General features: G+C 46.2%; 1 protein-coding gene across 1 annotated transcript in view; it reads left to right on the forward strand.

The window, feature by feature from the left end:
* Window positions 1–26098, forward strand: part of LOC306940185 (electrogenic sodium bicarbonate cotransporter 1-like) — a 112791-nt gene that overhangs the window by 71058 nt on the left and 15635 nt on the right. Inside the window, exons 8-16 of the mRNA XM_079525192.1 lie at window positions 246–403; window positions 1384–1471; window positions 2051–2205; window positions 2572–2694; window positions 3300–3474; window positions 17429–17562; window positions 22207–22484; window positions 23697–23755; window positions 25028–25213. Of these exons, the coding sequence (XP_079381318.1) occupies window positions 246–403; window positions 1384–1471; window positions 2051–2205; window positions 2572–2694; window positions 3300–3474; window positions 17429–17562; window positions 22207–22484; window positions 23697–23755; window positions 25028–25213 (1356 nt within the window). The remainder of the gene's footprint in view (window positions 1–245; window positions 404–1383; window positions 1472–2050; window positions 2206–2571; window positions 2695–3299; window positions 3475–17428; window positions 17563–22206; window positions 22485–23696; window positions 23756–25027; window positions 25214–26098) is intronic.

Raw genomic sequence — 26098 nt, forward strand, 5'->3', positions numbered from 1 at the left:
TCGTTGAACAAAATGTATTTTGGCGGGCCTTGACGCCGCCGTCGTAATTCTTTTCACTTGCTGAAAATAGCCGATCTACAAGCCCTTGTAGATCTGCTATTTTCAGCATGCCAATTCCTCCCCAGCTAAGCACCACTCAAGAATATCATAGAGGGCATGCTGGTCAGGAGGTCTACCGACGGTGCCGACTAATTTAGCATTTTTGAAAATGTATATTCAACACCGTTTCTGTGTCGCCACCACAGCTGAAGAACAAGTTCATGAAGAAGTTGCCCCGAGACGCGGAGGCCTCCAACGTGCTGGTGGGAGAGGTGGACTTCCTGGACGCTCCGTTCGTGGCGTTCGTCCGTCTCCACCAGGCCGTCATGCTGGGAGCTCTGACCGAGGTCCCTGTGCCCACCAGGTGCAAAGCACTCCTCGTTAACACTAGTTATTCACCAATTAATACACACCAAGAACACGTGGCCCCATTTACACTGGCAGCCAAATCTAGCCTGAATCAGATCTGTGCCACATCCAAATTGAAATCAGATTTGTTTTTAATAAGTCTAAATGCTGAGCGGTCACATACAAGTCACATGGAATCAGATTTGTTTCCAATGTGACTTGAGCCACATTCAGAGGGGGATTCAAATCTGATTTGAGGAGATCTGTCTCAGTCTGAATGCAACAACCTGATCGTTTAGACTTATTTAAACAAATCAGAATCCAATCTGGATGTGGCACAAGATCTGATTCAGGCTAGATTTGTCTGCCAGTGTAAATGTGACGGATCCGATTTGGTCACTTGCAAATGCAGTGTGAATGGTCTGGCCAAAAGATCAGATCTGAGAAATAAATCAGATTTGAATCAGATTTGACTGGATGTGACCGGAGTCTAAATGGGGCCTTAATCGACACGCAGTTTGTTTAGCTGCTGTGGAGCGGAAACCTTTTATCGACACATTTTATGTGGCGATAAAAAAAAAACGCCTTTTTTTTTCTTTTAGATTTTTTTTAATAAATTAATGCCTTTCCATACTTTCTCGTATCACAATGTCACGTAAAAGTAGCAAAAATAGCCAATCTACAAGCTCCCTGTTTGTTGCATATGCTGTGAGTGTGAGCATGTAGATCGGATATTCATTGCTGTTGGCTGCCATGTGAATATCAAAATGTGTTGCGATGCGACACCTTGTGAGCTTGTAGATCTGCCATTTTGCTACTTTATAAAACAAGTGAAAGTGGTCAGGTCTGTCTTGTCCTTTCAATTTTTTTCCATCCAGCAGCAACGATGTGGTCAACTGAAGTGACAAATTGATGTGATTCACCAGCTGATAAATAAAATAATCCCTGAAGTTGGGGTTAATTCTTATGTGTTTCTTTCCCCTTTTTTTGTTGTAGATTTCTGTTTGTGCTGCTGGGACCCAAAGGTAAAGCCAAGTCCTATCATGAGATAGGAAGAGCGATGGCCACCCTGATGTCGGATGAGGTACAGTACAGTACAGTACATGACACTCCAGTGCTAGGCCTGTCACAATTATTAAATAATTGCAATTTTTTGAGATAATTGCATTTTCTTTTTGCATAATTGTCAATGTTGAAAAATGCAGAAATAGCAGATGTTGTGACGTGTTGTAAGGTTGTCGATCAACTATTTCTGCTCTATTTTTGTAATTTTCTTTTTGGAAAGAATATTTTTGATTAAATGTTATTTGTCTGTGAGGGGTCACATATCTACCCTGTGCAACTTGTGATTACGAAGCCTAAAAGCCAAACGGAAATATAAATTGTAACGTTAATCAATGAACGTTTTGATACAATGCTGTATTAATGCCCCAGTTAAACATTCTCAATGTGTTATATGTTTTGTTAATAATGAGACCTTGTGTGAGTCCACTGTAGGGTGTAGATAGAATGTCATGTGATGGAAGAGAGCTTCAACCTCTTAAGCCCTATATACTTCATTTTATGACAAGTCTCTTTGAAACGATGGAGTATTCTTATTTTTAACGCGTTTTACATTTTTTATTTCCGTCTGTTGCATGCCGTGGTTCTGTGTGTCGTACAGGTGTTCCATGACATTGCGTACAAAGCCAAAGATAAGGAGGACCTCCTAGCGGGCATTGAGGAGTTCCTGGACGAGGTGATTGTCCTCCCCCCGGGAGAGTGGGACCCTGACATCAGGATAGAGCCGCCCAAGACCCTCCCATCCTCCGACAAGAGGTACTGTACCATCTGGACATGTCTGTCACAACTGTTCCCCGTGTCACTTGAAACTATGTTTGACTTTTTGCCACCTAACCCGTTCTGGGCGGGAACCCCTTTTGGTGTTTTAACTTATGTTATACTTTAGCTATTGAAAAATAGAAGATCTACAAGCTCATAGCGCGTCACCGAGTGCCGCGCGACGAGCTTGTAGATCTGCTATTTTTGGAAAATATGTCTCTTTATTGTTAATGGCATTTAATGTTTGTTTGCACCATTTGTTTTACATCACCATTACATCACCTAATCAACATTAGTTAGACTTTAATATATTAGCGCCCCTCACTTCACACGGGTGTGATTCTTTTTCATTTTTTTTTAAAGGAAACAGCACGCAGGGTATGCCGGGTCTGAGCCTCCTCAGATGAACGGCGACGCCCACCACGACGGGGGACAGGGTGGCGGGGGAGGCCACGCGGTAGGGGAGGAGCTTCAGTTCACCAGGCGGTAAGAATCACCTCCTCCTTCCTGATCGAAGAAGACCAGACATAACAGTGGCCTTGTGGTTAAGAGTGTCCGCCCTGAAACTGGGAGGTCGGGGGTTCGATCCCCGGGTCGGGTCATATCAAAGACTGTAAAAATGGGACCCGATGCCTCCCTGCTTGGCACTCAGCATCAATGGGTTGGATTGGTGGGGTCAAATCAACTAATCAAATTATTCCCGAGCGCGGCACGGCTGCAGCTCACCGTTCCTTGGCTGTGGCTCACCGCTCCAAGAGATATGGGTCAAATGCGGAGAACCAATTTCACTGCGGTAACGTGTGTGTGACAAAATTGTACGACTTTGACTTTGAAACGTTTCTCGAGAAAGATAGCGTGAGCTAATGCTGACATTTGCCTTTTCGCGGTCTGCGAGCAGGGAAAACGGAAGTAGTAATCCAATAGTATAATCTCCCCAATTCCGGCCCTGCGCAATCTACAGTATTTACATACTACAGTATTTACTGATAATTTATTAAAATGCCAGTACATGATGTAACGCCAGTTATGCATTGAATTGGATAATCTACAGAGACGAGAGGTAATTGTTTGTGATTGTGTTGCTGCTGAAGGTTTTGTGGAGGCCTCGTCCTGGACATCAAGAGGAAGCTGCCGTTCTTCGTCAGTGACTTCACCGATGGTCTGCACATCCAGTCTCTGTCGGCCATCCTGTTCATCTACCTTGGCACCGTCACCAACGCCATCACGTTCGGTGGCCTTCTAGGGGACGCCACGGAAAACATGCAGGTGAGACTCTTCAGTTTAAAGACATTATTATTGAACCACTTACAGCAGTGGTTTTCAACCAGTGGTCCAGGGACCACCTGTGGTCCTTGAGGGAGTTCCAAGTGGTCCGCAGATAAATGATGGAGAGTTGGTAACCACATGGACCCTTAACTCTTAGATCTTAGCTCTTAGATCTTTAACCCTTGATAGTGTAAAATCATTTTACACGCTCGAGAGTTACATTATTCAGGGCCGTGGCTCAGCGGTCCAGGCACCTTGGCTGGTAATCCAGTCTGGCAGTGTGCCGCGGGTTCGACTCCCGATCCCGACGGCCTTTACTGCATGTCACCCCCCCATCTCCCTCCCCGTTTCCTGTCAGCCTACTGTCTGTCCCTCCATAAAAAATATAAAATAAAGGCGAAAGCCACAAAAAAAAGAAGTTACATTATTGTTAAGCTGCATTAGGCTATACTTAAGAAGTCTACACAAAAATAATTGTTATTTTGATTGTTTTCCTGTTCTACCTCCTATGGTACCACATCAATACAGCGTGGATTTGTGGACAAAATCTTATCCAACTACAATAAAATATTCTTTAGTTTTGGATCTGCCAAGTCAAAATCTCGTCAAATGGTGGTCCATGGCTTAAAGGTATATTCAGTGATTTGACTTAATTCAAATATCACTTATTTTTTCTTTTTTTCTGGATAATCCTCGCTACTATAGAGTGTGCTGACCATATAAGGAGTTCCTCCCTGTCCCCAGTGAGCCCCTGGGGTCAAAAAACCCTAGTTTCAGTTTTGGTGACGGGTGGCAAAACCTTCATCCAATCAGGATGAGTGGGGCCTTCCTCCAATCATGATCGAGTGGGGGCGGGCCTTGGTGCACATGCTGTTGGCCTGTTGCACTTCCCCCCCACTGTAGAGCGTGCATGTGCACATTTTGTTACCCGGGCGGACTGGGTGGTTTTCCAAATCACCCAAATCACTGAATGCTCCTTTAACCCATTTTGTGCGGGAACCCCTTTTGGTGTTTCAAGCATTCTGTTATACTTTAGCTATTGAAAAATAGCAGATCTACAAGCTCATAGCGCGCCACCGAGTGGCGCGCTATGAACTTGTAGGTCTGCTATTTTTGAAAAATCGTAAAAATGCGGCACAAATCCTTGAATAGGTATATATTCTTTCAGAGCGAACATTTTTTTTATTTCGACGTCAGGCCTAAATGGGTTAAATGCTGAATAAATAATTGGCCTTGATATGAAAAGGGTTGAAAACCACTGACTGACAGTATGCACGTATCTTATAGCCGTACGCATGACGGTGTCACACGCAGATAGCCGACCACAAGCTATAGGTAGATTGTAGATGGGCTATTTTTACACCTTTTTTGAAATGTACGTATCATTTTGGATCGTAGTGTTAGTTCTCTAAAAATGTGCAAAGCAAAGTTCTTTGTTTACCCAGGGAAGTGGACTAAGCTCGAGATGCTTGTTTACAGCCTGCTCATAGAACATTTCATGGTAGGGGTTCAATGCCTTGCTCAAGGGCACTTCAGCGGTGGTAATTTTAACGTGCCGGTCCGGGGATTCGAACTGGCGACCTTCCGGTATCAAGACCGCTCCGCAAACCGTTCGGCCACCGCTGCCCATATGCATATGTGCATTTTCTGCTTCAGTAATTTTGTCTAGTAAAAACAATGATTTGCACCCATGGTTGATGGTGTGTGTTGATGGTTGATGGTTGATCTGTATGTAAAACAAAGCTCATCCCTCTGGTAATGTGCAGTAGTTGACAAAAACAAGGATTTCTCTTTTGACATTGAAGCTTTGTTATACAGTAGGTGCTTCTAAAGCCTGAGCCAGACCCAGCCCTGGCAACAGTGATGTTGTTTTTTTCACTGGAAAACATACAATTAGAGGTATTTTTTATGAAGATAGTTATGGATAATTATAATTATTCAAGCTTCAAGAGGTTTATTTGTCTGTATGTGCAGTCAAGTGTTGCTGTGACACACGCCACCCATTGTGTTATCAATAATACAAAGCAATCTATAATACAAGTTTTTAAAACGTCAAAACAACTTTATGTACTATACTATAGGCCTGTTTTAATTGCTGGAATGGTTTTATATTTGAAAGCAGAGGACAAACACATTATGTAGTAATCTGAACCCGTCACTAATGCCGTGTCCTCATCGAGGCCTTTGGGCAGAAAGAAACCACGTATCTCCATACTTGAACTTTGTACTGTATGTACAAATGTTTTTATATGTTTTTGTAAATGAATGCCATACTTCATCATTATACAAGAGTGTCACACAAAAGTCCATTTAGACACTCATGTGTCGCATCAGACATTTTCATCATTTAAAAAAATAATTTGAACCCATTAACCCATTCAGGCCTGACGTCGAAATTACAAAAAAAAAGTTTTCTAAATCATGACAATTTTCGGAAAGATTTGAGGCACATTTTAACGATTTTTCAAAAATAGCAGACCTACAAGTTCATAGCGCGCCACTCGGTGGCGCGCTATGAGCTTGTAGATCTGCTATTTTTCAATAGCTAAATTATAACAATGTTTAAAACACCAAAAGGGGTTCCCGCCCCAAAATGGGTTAATGGTTAATGTGGTTAAACGCTAACGTGACATGGATGCGTTCCAAGTCTCAATGGATTAAAACTGGGAAAGCATCCATGTCATTCTATGTTGGCTATTCAAAAATAGCACAAGCTCACAGCTATTTTTTAACATCTTTGAAAGCCTCAGGTCTTTTTGGGGGAAAAGAAGAAACGTTTTGGACATGCAAGGTCGAGGGATGCAAATGCAGGTGTAAACGCATCTCATCACTATGCAGCAGATGCAGTTGTTTTCATTCGTTTAATGGTGAAATCTTGCTGTGGTTTAATGAGAGGTCAAAGCTGGAGAGTATCCCTCTCATAATGTGTTGCCTTGCGTAGGCAAACAGGCATACAAGTACAGCACTACAAATCAGTACAATCAGTAAATGTGGCTAAGTAAACCCCCAAACCAAGTCCACATTTTAATGAGGAACAATAGGCCTGTGTAAACTTGAAATCGAACCCATTGTTTGATCAATTCCAATGCGATGCGAGTGCGGACATGCTTGTTAGCCTGTGTTATTTCAGCATCAATTTTCTTTTCGTGTGTGTGTGTGTGTGTGTGTGTGTGTGTGTGTGTGTGTGTGTGTGTGTGTGTGTGTGTGTGTGTGTGTGTGTGTGTGTGTGTGTGTGTGTGTGTGTGTGTGTGTGTGTGTGTGTGTGTGTGTGTGTGTGTGTGTGTGTGTGTGTGTGTGTGTGTGTGTGTGTGTGTGTGTGTGTGTGTGTGTGTGTGTGTGTGTGTGTGTGTGTGTGTGTGTGTGTGTGGATGCATACATACAACCATACATATTGCACACTCACACACACACACAACGTGGCACATTGTCAGCTTCTAAAACAGCTATTTTCGCGATTTGCCTTTGTAAGTATAACGTAAGGCTTAAAAGGTCCTCTGTGTGCAAAGGCTAAACTATCTAATTTAGAATAGATGGCATGTTATGCGCAGTAGGAGGATACCAGTAGTTTCATTGTATGGATATTTTACAGTTGATGATAGGTTCTTCTCTCTCTCTCTCTCTCTACGTCGTCCTCAGACGAGCCCTCCATCGGCGTCTCCAGTCATCTCGGTTCTCCATACATCTGGCCAGCTCCTTTGTGCTTTCTGCACCAGCATCTTTCTGGTGCAGTCCACGTAGGTCGGTGTGGGACGTCCTCTCCATCGATGCCCGTGTGTTGGTTCCCACAGTACAAGCTTTTTGGTCGGGAGTTCTTTGTGTCAGTGGCAGTAGCCAAGCTAGTCTCATCCTCCTTACTGCTATCTTCTCTGTTACACTTGGTAATACCCCGTACAGTGGCCATGCTATAGTCTCATCCTCCTTACTGCTATCTTCTCTGTTACACTTGGTATTAATGCCCCGTACAGACGCTTGTTGGTGATGTGCTCGTCCTGGTTGATGTTCAGTACCATACGTAACATTCTGGTGTAGCACCGGTCCAGTTCTTGGTTTACTAGTTATGATCCTAGATGACTATTTCTATGCATTTGATGCATTACCTCGTGGTGTTCTTGCTTACTGGAAGTCACTGTGGATTAAGAGCGTCTAAATGCCTACATTTTGAGGCCCTTTTAGGGCTTCTCTAGTCTCACATAGCTAGACAACTATTCCACAATATCTGAATGCTAGTGTATGTATAGTGTCTGGAATTACAACTCCCGAAATCCCGAGTAAGGAGCTGACATTGCCGCTCACGAAGATATATTTTAAAATATCTTTAAATTTTATTTTTTGAATTTATATTTCTGCTAAGCAACAAGCTTATTATGCTTAGATGATTTTTTTGTAGGATACATTGGATCAGCGGGGTCGCACTGCACTCACACAGACAGACAAAGGGCTCTATGCACACACGCCATTTTGGAAAGAACTTGGGCCCCTTCCCTACTTCTTTCACAGGTGTTACCACTGATACTAATTAAGGCTCTGTTCCATTCTGGTCAAACAGAGTCAGGGTGCTGCTATTGTACGTGTTGGAATCACTGGAAACACTCTGCTACACCAGTGTGTCTCAAAGTGTCCTTGAGTGGGTTCCAAATGGCCCCGTACGGGTACGGGTGTGTAACTCTGAGGGTCCATTTGGTTCCATTTATACACTCAAGAGTTATGGGCGTCCTTGAAATTAAAAAAATTGAGAACCACTGCACCTTTATCATCGGTAACACCTGTGTGTGTGTGAGAGTGTGATTGTGTGTGCGTGCGCGAGAAACGAGCCCCTGCGACAATCGCACCCGCTTTTCCCGCTCCGCCCCTTCAGATTGTCTGCACCTCCCGACTAGGCTCGCCTCTCATTAAAAAAGAATGACTAGGCGGCGGTGGCGGCGCGTCAATCGCTTCCCTTCCCTGTCTGAAAAAGCCCGGCCTTGAGTGGTTAAATCCCATTTTATTTTTAGTTTCTCTCACTCACATGATAACACATCTGCTTATTCAGCTAAAAAAGACTGTTTCCCCTCCAAACACATCCCAGAGCTGTCAGGCCGGCCGTTCAGGACGAGCCTGTCTTGACTGTTTATATATACGGCCGCTGCTATTATTATTCCCACAAAGGATTACAGAACAGACACACAAACTGGGGAGTTCTAGTGGCTGTGCTTTTGAAACATTCTTAAACCTGAGGTAAGCTGCCCCGGAGGCTTCTGGGAGAAGGTCATACCAGTGCAAGCCAGGGGGAATCCCGCCGCAGCTCTTATGAATTAAGCATCACACACACACACACACGCACACACACACACGCACACACACTGTGACAGGGTGCTAAGGAGGGATGATGACGGGGGGGGTGGGTTGTGCAGAGATGGAGCCATGATGACAAGGCTACTGGTGACTTCATAAGCCGGGGATCTGTGGTTATTTACAGCTCCTGGTGTAAATCCATGGCTGGGAGCTCCTGCGGTACATTGTCGCACTGCTTCTTCTGGGATATTAGAGAGACACTTAGTTAGGATGAACCCACCCACTGCAGGGCGGATGGATTGATTTGATTGAAAGTATTTATTAACAGTTTACAGAATGAGTATGTTTCACATGAAAGCACAACTCAATACAAAGACTCTTACTGTGGACGACACAGTAAGAGCCTTACATTACACTCGTTTACAACAGGGTCCACCATCTTCAATTCATCAGAACATTTAGAGACGTACAAATATACACTTCTATATAAAAAAAAAAAACTATAGGTTACGAAGGTAACCCTGGTTAATTAAATAAACAAGCGAGGAAGCTCGCTATGAAGATTGCGTCTTCTGACGTGATCACAGAAGCATTCTAATACACTCACAGGCAATCCATTGGCTGGGTCTGAGACTAAGGTGCACCTTGACCACCCCCCCAGGTAAAGGTGATAAAGGTGCCAATAAACCAATTAGTCTCCACTTCAAACATGTGGAACCTTCTCATGAGGCATTGCCTACAAGAAGGGCGTTTTGGCGAGCTTCCTCGCTTGTTTATTTAATTAACCAGGGTTACCTTCGTAACCTATAGTTAATTTAAACTAAACTGCACGAGGAAGCTCGCTATGAAGACCCGATACACTCCCTTCTTGCCACCACAAAGTCTAGACTCACGGGTCCCGACCTCTGCCTGTAGGGTGACGGGAGCGAAAAACCACCCGGCTCAAAAAGCCGGCGGAAAAAGGAAGGAACCTCGGACCCAGGGCCACTCCACTCAGAGGCCCGATAGATCCAAACCTTACTTTGAAGCCACGCTGAGGACAGCATGCGCCACTGGCGCAGCCGTCACATCCAATCTGTAAAAATTGGCAAACGTCGAGGAGGATGCCCAGCTCGCAGCCGTACACACCTCCTGGATAGACACTCCCCTGGAGAGAGCCCAGGACGTCGCCATACCCCTCGTGGAGTGCGCCTTCACCCTTATGGGAGGCTGCAAACCCCTGGCCGAGTAAGATCGTTCTATGGCTTCCACTATCCATTGTGAGATCCTCACCTTGGATACTGCCTTCCCCAAGGTCTTGGGGGCCCAGGACACAAACAACTGAGTTGTCTTCCTGTGTGCCGCCGTCCTGTCCATGTAAGTTCGTAAAACCCGTACAGGGCACAGAGTATGCCTCCTCTCATCCTCTGCCGAGGAAAAAGGAGGAGGACAGAATTCCACCAGGTCCACCGGTATACAGGTGGTCAACTGGTTCTTAGGCACAAAAGCCGGGTTGGTCGTAATGACCACCCTCGTCCTGTCCACGGAAAAACGTGTGCACTCCTCGCTTACTGAAAAAGCGTGAATGTCACCGACCCGTTTAGCAGTCACCAACGCCAGCAGTAGCGCCGTTTTCAACGACAAAAACTGCAGCCCCACTGACGCCAACGGCTCGAATGGCGGTCGAGACAAGGAGTCCAAAACCAGCGCGAGGTCCCACGAAGGAACCATAGACTTCGGTACCTGGAGGAGGCGCATCGCACCGGCCATATACCGACGCACTAGAGGGTGCACCCAGACAGTGCCATTCCCGAATCCAACATGGCAGGCCGAAATAGCCGCCAGGTAGACCTTCAGGGAGTTGTAAGACAGGCCCTTGTCCATCAGACTCTGAAGGAAAGACAGAATCACTTTCACAGATGCCTGAAAAGGCACCGCCTGCGTCTGTAGACACCATTTCTCAAACGCACGCCACCTCCCGTCGTAGGCCTCCCTGGTTGACCGAGCTCTCGCACTCTGTATAGTGTTGATGACACTCTGCGGCAGGCCTTCCGCGTCAAGGTTCATCCTCTCACGGGCCAAGCCCATAGATCCAGGTCTTCCGGCCGTGGATGGAAGATTTCCCCCTTCGCTTGCGTCAGCAGATCCCTGCGCAGCGGGAGCTGCCACGGATGGTCGTAGAGGAGAGGTGATATCTCCGACCTCCAAGAGCCCCACCCTGGAGCTATCAGTATTACCGCTAGGCCCTGGGTTCTCACTCTCTCCAGGACTGGAGATATCAGGGAAATGGGAGGGAACGCGTACAGCAGACTTCCGGGCCAGACGTGCGCTAGCGCGTCTAGGCCCAGAGACTCCTGTCCCGCTATGGAGAAGAACTCCGGGCATTTCGCGTTCTCCCCCGAGGCGAACAGGTCCACTTGTGGTCGGCCGAACCTGTCCCAGAGCTGAGCTGCCACCGCGTCGTGTAGGGACCAGTCCGCATAGTGGCACCTCCCTCTGGACAGAAGATCCGCTCCCCTGTTCAGTATCCCCGGGACGTGGGAGGCTCTGATTGACCTCAAATGTGTGTCGCACCACAGAGTCAGGTCTTGTGCTAGCGCATGCAGCAGGCGGGATCGTAGTCCCCCTTGCTTGTTGACGTAGCACATGGTCGTCGTATTGTCCGTCCTGACCAGGACGTGACAATCCTTGATGAGGGGTTCGAAGTGTCGTACGGCTAACCATACTGCCATCAGCTCTAGATAGTTGATGTGGGCGGTCCTCAGTTCGTCGCCCCACACTCCCCTGGCAGTTCTGCCCTCGTGGGTGGCGCCCCACCCAGTCATACTGGCATCCGTAGTGATGATCTTCCTCGACACGACCAGACCCATGGACACCCCTTCGGAAAGAAATGACCTGTCTCTCCATGGATGCAGCGCCGATATACACTCCGTTTGGACTGTAACCAGGCGATGACGGCGATCGTTGGGCACCCTGAGTGAGAGCATCCACCTCTGAAAAGGTCTCATGTACAGTCTGCCTAACCGTAACACGGTTATAGCAGAAGCCATGAGTCCCGCCATTTTCTGGCACGTACGAAAAGGGACCCTGCGTCCCACCTGGAACGAGCTCGCGCACTTCAGAACGGAAGTCATTCTGTCCTGTGACAGCCGAGCCGTGAGGGAGACAGAGTTCAGTGTTAAACCTATGAAGTCTGTTGACCTCGCTGGTATGAGCACGCTCTTTTCGTAGTTCAGACTGAAACCCAGAGACTGCAGGTGACTCACTACCCAGCTGGTGTGGAGTCGTGCCTCGCTTTCCGACTGCGCAAGCAGGAGCCAGTCGTCGATATAGCTCGCTATGCGAACTCCCCGTTGTCTCAAAGGGGCTATGGCCGCTTGAGTACACTTCACAAACACTCGGGGGCTCAAGGACATCCCGAAAGGGAGAACTAGGTATTCGTAAACCCGTCCTCCGAACCCGAACCGCAGGAACTTCCTGTGCGGCGGGTAAATCGGGACATGAAAATAGGCGTCCTTGAGGTCCACTGACGTGAACCAATCCCCTTTGCGTATCATGCGTAACAGTGCCGCATTTGTCAGCATCTTGAAACGAAAATCCTTCAGATATCGGTTGAGGGCTCGGAGGTCCAGAATAGGACGCATCCCCCCCCCTTTTTTCTTTACCAGAAAATACCGACTGTAGAAACCGTTTAGGCTCTGATCTGGAGGTACTTCCTGAATGGCATTCTTGGCCAGCAGGGAAATTATTTCGTTTCGCAAAATGACGGCTGCCTGTCCGCTTGCCTGAGAGAATATTATCTTCTCGAATGTGGGTGGTTCTGCGGAGAACTGCAGCTTGTAGCCTTTCCTCACGGTGTCCACCACCCAGGTGTGTGCGCCGCACTCTATCCATTTTGAAACGCACCGCGTCAGAGGATTTATTGTCAGCCCTACTCTTTTTTGAGTTAGAGTGGGTGCCTCCCGCGGCAGGCATTGTGTTACCTTGGTTAACACTGGCACCATGTTCAGCCGTGGTAAAACGGCGCCCCCTAGCGACGGGGCCATCAAACTGGCATGGTGCTTGTGCCTTTTTGCAGCGCTCTGATGCGCTGTCAAAATATCTGCGTTTCGTCCGACTGCCGCGGGTCGTTTCATTGACCTGCGTGGCAGTGGGCTCATACCCTGTGTGTTCTGGCAAGGATTCAAACATTTTGTTCCACACAACATTTTTATTTGAATCAGGGAGGGGGACAGGGGAGGTACAGTATGCAACGACATTTTTTTCGCAAAAATCGGTGCAACAACGCTCATTCTGTCCGGTGCTCTCTGCGCTAGTGGCGTAAAGCCCGAGGCTACTACGCCGCCAGCGTAAGCTCTTCCCAGAACGTGGGGGCGGAGGGAGACGGATTCCATCAACGTCTCCCCGAGGCTCGGCGCAGTGTCATTTACGCTGCTGCTTGTTGTTGTTGTGCACGTGGCGTTGACGCTTCCGTCCCGCCGCCGCGGAAGGAGGCTGGCCGTGAGGCCCGTTGTCCTTCTTGCGATCCTGCTGTGACTGTTGTCGGTGTTGGTGTTGGTACTGGCCTCCCGAAGCAGAGGGGGCTCTGGCAGCCGCTGGAGCCTTGAAAGGAGGCCTGGAGCCGCGCTCCCTCTCGTTGTCCCTCCGGTTCATAGAGCGGCCATACGAGGATCTATTTCTTTTGTTACCTGGCGGAGGCTTTTTCTCCGTCGGCATGAAAGCCTGCGCCGCCTGCTTCTTTTTCTCTCTATCTTCGTGTCTGGCCGTGAGATCGGCCACCGTGCCAGAGAAAAGATTGTCTTGCAGGATGGGTTGGTCCAGGAGAGAGGCTCTCTCTTTGGTTTCGGAGTGGTTTAGCCATCTAGCCCGTTCTAGTACTACTAGAGTAGCCATTGCCTTTCCCGTCATCTCCGTGTTGTACCTTGTCAGCGCGAGCGCCTCTTTATGGAGCCTCCGTAGCTCGTAGAGCTGCTCCAGATTCAATGCCTCTCCCGATGTTTTGAAAATGTGGGAGACAGAGCCCTGGAGTAGTGTGATGGCGTTGATGGCTTTCACGGAGCCCGTAAGCGTCGCGTATGCCTTCTTCACCATTGTGGACATGTCGTTTTCCTGTGTGAGAGCGAATTTCGGCTCCTTTGGTGGGGCGACTTCGGGGACATGTAGGAGATGAGAAGCCAGGAATCTGTCCATCTCGGGCAGAGATTCCAGACCCACTTTCTTCATGGCGACACAATCAAGCTCTTTCTTATGTGTGGGTAGGAAGGAGTGGGTGTAGGGGTGCTCCCAGGATTCACCGAGCGCCCCCGTGAAACCCTTAGCCAAGGGTAGGATCTGTTTGGCTCGGGGAGCGTCCGGATCCTTACCGAAATCATCCCAGGCCGTGTCCGTCGCAGCCGCCGCTGGAGTAGCTTCAGCTGGCCACGTTAGACCGCTGCGTTCAGTAGCCTTCTTGAAGACATCAATCAGCTCTGACTTGTCCATCTCGAGGACGACTCGGGACCGAGCAGGGGCTCGGTTCTGAGCATCGGTCTGGGGTGCCGTGTCAGGCACCGCCGTGCTCTGTGGCTCGGTTTCATCCGGAGCTGTTGTAGCCAGAGCCTCAGTCCCAGCCCGGGGCTTGGGCTCAGTCCGGGCCGCCGTCTGAGGCGGCATTCCTGCGATGAGAGTGGCTCTGAGGCGTCCCTCAGACTCCGATTCTGACTCACTCTCAGAAGAGCCCTCAGAGTAGGAAGAAGAGGAGCTACCGCTGGAGCTCTGGCTCCGGTCTCCCTCCGAGGACTGTTCTTCATCGCCGGCGTGTTGCTCGACAGGGGAAGGACGATCTGTGCGCCTCGTACGTTGGCGAGGCGGGGAGTGCGGGATTTCGGCAGCCGCTGGAGCCGTAACCTCGTCAGCCAGAGCTTTCCTAGCTGCTTGTTTGGCTTTCTTAACCGCCCGCTTCGCGCGGGAAGTAGACGGTAGGTCGGCATAATCACCCTCAGAGTAACGAGCGGGGTCCAATGCGTCCCGTCTCTCCTCCGCCAATTGATCGGCCACCTCTCGGTCGTCTGCCGGTTCTGGTTGTCGGATGGCTCCGTCGAAGAACTGCTTAGCACGCACTAGCCTGCGGGTTATGATGCGTGCGTCGACGCCGTCACACAGGGAGCAGGCACCCGGGTTATGAACGGCGTCGAAAGCGTGCTGCAGGCCCAAACAACGGACACAGTCCTCGTGTTTGTCCTCGCCGGCCATCCAGTTGGAGCATGTCTCACAGTGCTTCTGCAGCACCGCGGGCTTATCATTAGCCTTGCGACGTTGGTTTCTGCTCTTCCCCGACATCACTGCTTTAGCGTTCTGCAGGCCGTTAGCAGGAGTAGTACGAGGGGAGGGTAGCTTAGCGGGATGCTAACAATAGCTAGCACCGGGCGTCCTTTTGCAGGAACCAAGCTAAGTTGTTATTAGCTTAGCTTTAGCAGGCTTGTGGCTAGTCAGGGCCGTGTGCTGGCCGTCCAACTAGTAGCCAGCGTAGCTGTAGCTAGTAGCTAGCTTAGCTGTCACTAGAATATAGTGTAGCTTTCGCTAGATTTTTAATCAGGGCCGTTTGCTGGCCGTCCGATTATCAGAATAGAATTTTATAGTGCAAGGAAATTCTTAACCTCAAAGTCAGGAACTCACCAGTGGTGCAGTTTGTGGAACCAGAATTCGCTCCTGTCCTAGTAAACTCAAACACACTGAAGTCAAGACTTTGTAGCAATGCATGTGATCTTCATGAGAAGTTACACAGAAGTGGAGACTAATTGGTTTATTGGCACCTTTATCACCTTTACCTGGGGGGGTGGTCAAGGTGCACCTTAGTCTCAGACCCAGCCAATGGATTGCCTGTGAGTGTATTAGAATGCTTCTGTGATCACGTCAGAAGACGCAATCTTCATAGCGAGCTTCCTCGTGCAGTTTAGTTTAAATTAACAGGAAATCATGTAAGGAGGTAAAAAGGGAAAAGAAACATATACAGTAAGGGGGAAAAGGGGTGGGGGGGGATTCAGATTTTACGGGGGCCAGTTTAGAATCCCAGCCGTCCGTAGGTGCCCTTTGACAGCGGTTTTGAAGGAGTCGAGGCATTTGCATGTCTTAATGGCTGGTGGTAGGGCGTTCCACATTCCACGTGGCATAGGAGCGAAATTAATTTAGTCCCTTTGTTTGTGCCGAATCTGGGTTGCACATGGTTTGTTCTACTCTGAACCTCTCCCAGATATGTTACCTTATACTCTAGAACTATAGAACATTCATATACCGTAACCCTACACCACTGTTTCTCCACCAGAGACTCCACGGACCATTTAGGCCACAGCGCATGTCATCATGAACAGGTTTCGGCCCGACACTAACAATATGCAGTTACTAACACACACATGCAGCATGCACATTCTGCAGTGTTGCAGATCTTGCAGCAGAAGATACATTAAGATGCTAAACCTATAAACAAGCATTTATATATATTTTTTGTGCCCTGTCTGTGAGTTTTATAAATACCTTTTTTTTTTTTAATCCCACGATTTTATAACCTTTTTTTTTTCACCCAGTGTCAATTATCTAATGTAATCCTGGGCGCTACGCTTCCTCTGCCAACCTGGGGGGGCAGCAGACTGACCTCATGCTTCCTTCTATGCATGAGGAGTCCAAGCTGCTTCTTTTCACCTGACAGGGGGGAGTTTCCCCGGCCGGACGTAGCGTGTGGAAGGAACACGTTATTCCGTTATTCCGACCAATTCCCCTCCATCAGGCGATGGAGGGGAATTTGGCCAGGGGGAGGTAGTTTAGAGACCAGCATTACTGTATGGGGGTACCTACCCTAGGGGACACGAGGAGAACATGCAAACTCCACACAGAAAGGCCCTTTCGCCAACCCCGCCTCGGGTATGGGCACTGATGACACCCAGAGAGAGAACACGCCCACAGCGTCCCCAGCGGGAATCAAACCCAGGACCTTCTAGAGGTGTGGCGACAGCACTACAGACTCTGCAACCGTGCCCCCAAGTTTTATAAATACTTAACCGATAAAGGATTAACAAGAACCTGCGACTAGTGTTAACTAGAATGTTTGTGTGTTCGAGAGGTTCTGGGTACAGCGCTAACTGGCGGTGTGTTTTGTTTCCAGGGAGTGTTGGAGAGTTTCCTGGGTACAGCGCTAACTGGCGGTGTGTTTTGTTCTCAGGGAGTGTTGGAGAGTTTCCTGGGTACAGCGCTAACTGGCGGTGTGTTTTGTTCTCAGGGAGTGTTGGAGAGTTTCCTGGGTACAGCGCTAACTGGCGGTGTGTTTTGTTTCCAGGGAGTGTTGGAGAGTTTCCTGGGTACAGCGCTAACTGGCGGTGTGTTTTGTTCTCAGGGAGTGTTGGAGAGTTTCCTGGGTACAGCGCTAACTGGCCGTGTGTTTTGTTCTCAGGGAGTGTTGGAGAGTTTCCTGGGTACAGCGCTAACTGGCGGTGTGTTTTGTTCTCAGGGAGTGTTGGAGAGTTTCCTGGGTACAGCGCTAACTGGCGGTGTGTTTTGTTCTCAGGGAGTGTTGGAGAGTTTCCTGGGTACAGCGCTAACTGGCGGTGTGTTTTGTTCTCAGGGAGTGTTGGAGAGTTTCCTGGGTACAGCGCTAACTGGCGGTGTGTTTTGTTCTCAGGGAGTGTTGGAGAGTTTCCTGGGTACAGCGCTAACTGGCCGTGTGTTTTGTTCTCAGGGAGTGTTGGAGAGTTTCCTGGGTACAGCGCTAACTGGCGGTGTGTTTTGCCTGCTGGCCGGGCAACCACTCACCATCCTCAGCAGTACCGGTCCCGTCCTCGTGTTTGAACGGCTGTTGTTCACCTTCAGCAAGTGAGTCCGTCTTTTGTTATTCCTTTTGGCTCTCTCTGGTCATAAACTCAAAACGATCACATGATGGCTATTAAAATAAGACAAATTCCATCCCCATCCCCAACCGGGGATGGAAATGTCTTAGAGGTGTATTGAAGGTGCTTCTAGCATCAGCGGGAATGTAGACTTGAAGTAGGAGATCTGAGCGTGTGTAAAGTGTAAAATAAAATGTATTCTACAGAAATGCCAACACGTTTCAACCGGTTAAGGTCTTCATCAGGGCGAGCATTCATAAATTAGTTATCATACAATATTGCCAACGGTTTTGAAGATGACTCTCAAAATCGGCTCCAATAGAGCGTCGCAGTCCCGCCTCCTACCATGGACCAGGAAATGATTCTCCGTTCATTTTCCTCATAGACATTTCAGAAAGTATTTATTTAAAGACGTTTACGCCGCGGACAAAGCCGAGTCGTGACAAATCATGACAACAAACACAATTTTGTGGGCCGAACAAATAATTAGAAAGAAGAAAAAAACGGAAGGTTACAACACTTTTTTTGTTGTTTTTCTTCTTTGTAATTATTTGTTTGGTCCAAAATATTGTTTGTTGTCATGAGTTGTCACGACTCGAGTTGGCTTTGTCCGCGGCGTAAACGTCTTTAAATAAATACTTTCTGAAATGTCTATGAGAATCATCTCTATACCCTGCCACATTCTTATGTTCTGTGATGTGATTGTGTGACAGGTGATTATTCATATGTAAATTCTGATATAACTCATTGAACATTTCTTCAGTGTATAATTCTTATAAATATAATGTATACTACAGGGGAAAGAAGCACTAGAACAAGAATGCTCCATGACACAACAAGTAAACCGTGTGAAATCTGTTTGAAATAGGATACCAATATATACACTGTATTCTTTATTGTGATTTCTTCATAACAGACTGTAGTGTACGTGGCAGAAATGTCTGTTATTTTCATCCTGTTTTAGCATCAATTATCTTTCTTTTGACTCTGCTGTCTCCATTTCAGGCTTGCATAGAGCTATACATACAACCAGGAACTGTTGTGGGAAAAACAATTATTAGGCCTGAGTGGCGTTCAAATCATGCAAGCACCATAATTAACACTAGCATTGCTGTATATGATGTGTATAATCAACCTAATGCATAATATTGAACGTCACTGAAATGTTATTTTCAAAGCGTCAAATGGAGATTACCCTGGCCTTCCAATCTTTTGTCTTTCATCTCTGCTCGCCATGCCGTTTCTACGTGTGGAGCAGGACCGACAGAGAGTCTTCTAAAATTACCTCCCACTGAGCTGGTGGTTATGTTCCATTATAAATAATTCACTTTCATTTAATTTCTCACTGTGCATGAAGTCTGTCCAGGCTTGCATGTCCTCCCAGTGTTTCCATAGTAAAGTGCAGTAGCTGCGGAGGCAGCGGTCAACGGTAGCTACAACTTGACCCATTTAGGCCCGACTTAGAAATCCTGACAGTTTTCTGAAATACCTATGTTTCTATATCAGTGGTGATCAATATTTCATGTCAAGGACCCCAAAAATTATATGTAATTGACCGCCGACCCCCCCATCTGAAAATATGTAGTTCCAGGAATCCCCCCAGAAGCAAAGATTTGAATGAAAAACGTTCGCCCTGAAAGAATATATATTCAAAGATTTGCGCCACATTTTGACGATTTTTCAAAAATAGCAGACCTACAAGCTCGTAGCGCGCCACTCGGTGGCGCGCTATGAGCTTGTAGATCTGCTATTTTTCAATAGCTAAAGTATAACATAATGCTTAGTTAAAACACCAAAAGGGGTTCCCGCCCAGAATGGGTTAAGCTAGTGTATTGAAAGATGCACACAGCATAATGATTCCAAACATGATTCAACCCAATTGTTCTGGAGCACATGATGGGCAGAGATGTATTGTTCTGGAGCACATGATGGGCAGAGATGTATTGTTCTGGAGCACATGATGGGCAGAGATGTATTGTTCTGGAGCACATGATGGGCAGAGATGTATTGTTCTGGAGCACATGATGGGCAGAGATGTATTGTTCTGGAGCACATGATGGGCAGAGATGTATTGTTCTGGAGCACATGATGGGCAGAGATGTATTGTTCTGGAGCACATGATGGGCAGAGATGTATTGTTCTGGAGCACACGATGGGCAGAGATGTATTATTCTGGAGCACATGATGGGCAGAGATGTATTGTTCTGGAGCACATGATGGGCAGAGATGTCGTCAGACTTTTGCAAGAGAAGCCAATGGTCGGATATAATTTTGAAAACAAGCTACTTGGCTACGTGATAATTGTTTGAAAATATTTGATAATTTTAACAACACATATATTTTATTGGAATCCCTGAAGAGTGTCCACCCTGAGACTGGGAGGTCGGGGTTTGATCCCCGGCCGGGTCATACCAAAGGCCGGGTCATACCCTGCTTGACACTCAGCATCAAGGGTTGGATTGGGGGTAAGTCCCTGCGACATACTAGCGTCATGTCCAGGGGGTGTACTTGTACATCAAGCTGCCTCACGCTACAGAAACAGGAGATAGGCTCCTATGGGCCTCATGGCTCGGCAAGGCTACTTACTTACTGGCATAAAGACGTTTCACATGGTGGACAAATACATTTGGGGCTTCTTGACCTGAAAATATTTGAGAATCACTGGTTCATACATTAGTAAGCAAGCCCAAATAAGCAACTGCACCCCCCTCCCCCCAAAAAAACCCCCAAACAATCGACTTTACAGAAAAAACAAGCCTAAAGTCGGACTTGGCAACACTGGTGATGAGCAGTTAACTCTTGACTTAAATACTGAGCTGACCAGATTCTATAGGCCCGTCCTTTTCCCCTCTACATCTGGATGCTTCAAGTGCTTCAAGTTTTAAAACATATATAAATAATATCTTAATAAAGGGGCAGAGTAAAGTTTAAATTGTTTACATTCATCAGAGACAAGGAGTCTTTGAGTCTGAAGATGTTGAAACATACAGTACACCTGCAATTAGAAGAAAAATCACACCTGTGTGAAGTGAGTGGCGCTCTTATCATCATCTCATTCCGGCCAATCACAATTTGCGTCCTCACTTTTGTCTTCAATGTTTGTGTTACACAATGTTTGTGTTTAACACAAGCACTCAAAATTGGCCATGCATTGTCAATGGCATTCAATGTTTGTGTTTGCAAAAATACTCAAAACTGGTCATTCATTGTCAATGGCATTCAATGTTTTTTGTTAGGACAACGTTTGTGTTTACACAAACCCTCAAAGCTGGACATAGGAGGAGCTAGCGCCCCTCAAAAGAACGTTGTGCTCCAGAGAGTAGATTATTTCTTCTTCTTGCTCACCTCCTCCTGCTCCATGTGAGCTGCCTGTTTTATAGCTGAGGTGTGTAAAAATAACCTGTTCTGTAGCTCACAGTCTCACACGAGCTCTGGGGCTGAAACACGTTGCCATGTTTAGGATTCATCGTTGGCATCTTGTCACTGAAATTCTTCCGAGCCCCAAAGTAAACAACATTTATTTCTGTTCGCTTGCACAAACCTGTAAACTGGCCTCCTCGGGGCTTCCTGCAGGTCGCCAACAGAATCTAGGTCAAACGGGAGTGAGACTAAATGGAAAAGATGTGCCTTGAGATTTTTTGTTTGAATAAGCATTATAGGATGGTATTAAAAGACTACCCTTAAGCCCTAAAATAAGAAAATGTATAAATGTTCTCTGCCAAAAATTGTCATTAAAATTGTAAAGTGAAAATATGTGTGTATGCTTATCTGATAGTGATACTAGTTAGTTATTATTACTATTAATATTATTTAATGGATGTTGATCCATAGTTATGGTTCCCTCGTGTTTGTGATCTACGTGTTTATGGTAATGTATAGAGATGTCCCGATACTGTATCGGTATCGGAAAAGTATCGGATCAGCACTTATTTGGTCATATCAGTTCATATCGGTATCGGCAAATATGCCAGTCTAACCACCGATCCGACACAGGGGTAAGGGGTTGACACTATAGCAGGTAAATAAAATGTTGGGGCATGTGGAGTTTGCTTTCAAGTTGCCCAAACTGCAAGTGCACATTTGAGTGAGGAGTCTGCTATAAACACAACACGAGATATATAGCTAGATAGCTATAAATACTATTCCCGGGCGGTGGACTTCAAAATAAGATTTTTTTTTCTTTTTGTATTATTATAAATATTATTCTCTGGTATCGGTATTCGGTATCTGTATAAGTTAACACAGAAATTGTGGTATCGGGATCGGATCGGAAACGAAAAGTCTATCGTGACATCCCTAGTAATATACAAATATGAATTTAAATGTAATAAAAAAATGGCCTATACACAACGCACATCATCACGTTACGTTGTGAACTTGTAGATCTGAGATCGATTCTACAAAATTCACCTACACCTGCTATTTTTTTTGTTAAAACCGACTTTAAAAATAATAGCAGATCTACAAGCTCATAGCGGGGCACCGAGTGAGCTTGTAGATCTGCTATTTTTCAACAGCTAAAGCGTAAAATAATGGTTAAAGTGGTTAAAAAGCTATGAGGTGACACAGATGTGTCCTCGGGTCTCTAAATGTTTTAACTCCTAGTCCACCCTCTGCATGCTCCCCACAGAGACAACGGCTTCGACTACCTGGAGTTCCGCCTGTGGATCGGCATCTGGTCGGGGGTGTTCTGCCTGCTGCTGGTGGCCACGGACGCTAGCTTCCTGGTGCAGTACTTCACGCGCTTCACCGAGGAGGGCTTCTCGGCGCTCATCAGCTTCATCTTCATCTACGACGCCTTCAAGAAGATGCTGAAGCTGGCCCACCACAACCCCATCAACACCGCCTACGACCACAACCTGGTCAACCAGTACGACTGCCGCTGCGTGCCCCCTGCTATGGACGACGGTAGGCGCCAGTGTTGTTTTTTGACAGCAAATTTAGATTTTAGTTTTAGTCCTAGTCTCTTCAATAGTTTTCATTTAGTTTCAGTCACATTTTAATCACCTGGAATGTTTTAGTGTTAAGTCTAGTTTTAGTCGACTAATTATCATAAGATTTTAGTCGACTAAATCTACAGTTGATTTAGTCGACTAAAATGTATTTTGGCGGGCCTTGATGCCGTCGTAATGAAAATAGCCGATCTACAAGCTCACAACGCGTCGCAGTGCGACGCGTTGTGAGCTTGTAGATCCAAGTATAAAATGACTTATACTGGATCTCTTGTCCACTAGTACCCTCCTAACATTTTAGTCTAGTTTTTTGACGAAATTGTCAATATATTTAGTCTTAGTTTAGTTTTCATCATAGCTTATTCGTTTTTATTTAGTTTCCATTCACTTTCCTGCCCGGGCGATCCGTGCACCCACCCGGTAAGAATGCTCAGAGAAATTGAGACGAACTGAAGTCGTGCATGCTTCCTTGATTTAAAGCTATGCAGAATGTATCACAATAACCCCCCCCCCACCCCCCCATTTCAAATGTCACCCAATTTCCAACTCTTGTCACCGTTTGCACTTTCACTGGAGATAACAGATGTATTGGCTTGTACAGTAGATACCACTGTTTACTTTCTCAACCGCCATTTACAGTAAGCCTCTGTTTTAACCCATTTAGGCCTGACGTCGAAATTAAAAAAATAAAATTATTCTAAATCAGACAGTTTTCTGAAAAACCTCATGTTTCTATGTCAGTGGTGCTCAAACATATTCATGTCTAAGGACTCCAAATATATATGACATTGGCCACTGATGACCCCTATCTGAAAATATGCTGTTCCAGGGACCAACCAGCAAAGATTTGAGTTATAAACTGGCTCTGAAAGAATATATATTCAAAGATTTCAGGCACATTTTCACGATTTTTCAAAAATAGCAGATCTACAAGCTCGTAGCGCTGCACTCGGTGCCGCGCTATGAGCTTGTAGATCTGCTATTTTTCAACAGATAAAGTACAACATAATGCTTAAAACACCAAAAGGGGTATCCCGCCCAAAATGGGTTAATGCGTGAGTTGGCAGGACTGGGGTTGATGCAATAGATAAAGCCGGAGTGATTCTGCAGATATATTGTGCTTTTTAAAAAAAGAAAAGAAAACATATTTTTTCCCTCTCACAATCAGGTAATTCTACTGACATGTACAGTGATGCCTCCTCCTGGATCAGCAATAGTACCGATCTGGTGAGTAATGTGATTAACGTCATTGTAACATGATTACTCATACTGTACGACCACGTTGCCCAATCATAATATTTCTTTGAGGATTTCTTATCTCACAAACAAATTGTGTAGTAGACTTTTTGTTTTTTACCTCTGCCCTTTGGAATTTGGAAGAGTTATGCTTAACCACAAGAACCCTAGAATCCCTAGGCTATATTCTAGAGCAGGGGTTCTCAAAGTTTTTGGCTGGGGACCCCCGGAAATGCCTTGGCCGTGTCTCGCGACCCCCGCCTCCCTCCACACCCCCAATACAAATTGGCCGCTACATTAACCTTAATAATAGAGAAAATACATCATAAATAAATAGTGAAACCAGATATAATCATTAAGGAAAGTGTTCATGTGTACTATGTAAACTCTTAATTTCCATTTTCCAGCCATTCAGTTGCAATTTCTTTCTTTCTTTTTTATTTTTTGGGGACCCCCCCAAAATAATTTGGCGAACCCCAGGGGGGGTCGACCAAGCCCCCAGTGAAGCTCTCCAACGTTGAGGCGCTCGGCCCCAGTGGTAAGAGTGGGGACTGCAGGCGGACCCGTGGAGTTATGACGAGGAAACCCTGTGCAGCTGGGCTTTAACACTGAGTGCTCTTTGGACACCAAACTTTGGTGTCCAAATCGAACAAATGCGGAAGTAGACGGTTCTTCCGGGTGCTTCAAAACGCCACTGAGCAACTTCCATTGAAATGAACTTTTAATACTCTATGGTCGCGACCCATGGGTTGAGAACCCCTGTTCTAGAGGGAACATTTAGCTCACAACATGTCGCAACACGACACTTTGTGAGCTCGTAGATCAGCTATTATGGGCATAGAGGTTTGGAGGGGAAAAAAGAAGTGGACCTTCGGTCAATAAAGTATAATGGGTTTAAGTGGTAAATGTAATAATAGAGGGTATGCACATGAATAAAGTGAATGGCAGATCGAGTGGCAAAGTGATCGACAGAGTGAATTTAATGTTGTTTAAAGTAATTTAATGCAATCAAATGGGACTTTTCTGTTTGGATGTATGGTCAAGGCCAGAAAGTAGGTTTTTGCCACTCAGTAGGCATTCCTGCATAACTTTCAGGTATGATGATGGTGTCACGCGCATACCCTCTATTATAATAATAATACCACCTGGAATTTAACTTATTGTAGATCGGCTATTTTGGGCATATGACACCAGTGTGCAAATGGTAATAACCAGTCTTATAATTTAACATGAACTTGCACTGTGCCACCTTAACGTTCACAGCCCATGAATACCACCTGGGCGTCCCTCGACAGGACGCAGTGTGAGAGCTACGGAGGACGGCTGCTCGGAGACACGTGTGACTTTGTGCCCGACATCACCCTGATGTCCTTCATCCTCTTCTTCGGCACCTACACCTGCTCCATGTTTCTGAAGAAGTTCAAGTTCAGCAGATTCTTTCCCACCACAGTACGTGTCGTGACATCTCTCACAGTCCCCCATCCGGCACCCGATCATGCCTGTTTCTGCACACTTTGTTTACTACTTTTTTTTTAAAAACCATTAAGAGAACAGATTCTACAAATGTCTTCTAAATCATGACAGTTTTCTGAAATACCTGTTTCTCTATCAGTGGGATCCCCAGAATTATCTCTTATTTGTCCGCTGACCCCCATCTGAAAATATGTTGCTCCAGGGACCCCCCCAGAAGCACATATTTCAGTTAAAAACGTTTGCTGTGAAAGAATATACCATGTATTCAAAGATTTGCGACACATTTTCACGCTTTTTCAAAAATAGCAGATCTACTTTTATTCAACAGCTAAAGTTTAAAATAATGGTTAAAGTGGTTAAAAGCTTTGAGGTGACACAGATGTGACCTCAGCGACCTTAGACCTCAGGTCTAATTGGGTTAAAGAATAGCTGAACGTTTACCACTGTATGTACATTGTAGTCCTTTTGGCCAGTCCTAACATTGGTGCTGAACGTTTACCACTATGTACATTGTAGTCCTTTTGGCCAGTCCTAACATTCTAGCTAACTGAACGTTTACCACTGTATGTACATTGTAGTCCTTTTGGCCAGTACGTTTACCACTGTATGTACATTGTAGTCCTTTTGGCCAGTACGTTTACCACTGTATGTACATTGTAGTCCTTTTGGTCAGTCCTAACATTCTAGCTAACAGATGCTAGCTTCATATAGTTTCTTACTGTACTATTTACCCTGTTGTATTTTGACAAGAGTTTGTGCTTACGGTATACTTCTACAGTTGGGTGCCACCGATATTGTCCCTTATCATTTGACCCATTTAGGCCTGACCTCAAAATTTAAAAAAATCCTTCTAAAATCTCA

The sequence above is a fragment of the Electrona antarctica genome (genome assembly GCF_951216825.1).
Source record: "Electrona antarctica genome assembly, chromosome: 16".
In the NCBI taxonomy this organism is placed as follows: domain Eukaryota; kingdom Metazoa; phylum Chordata; class Actinopteri; order Myctophiformes; family Myctophidae; genus Electrona; species Electrona antarctica.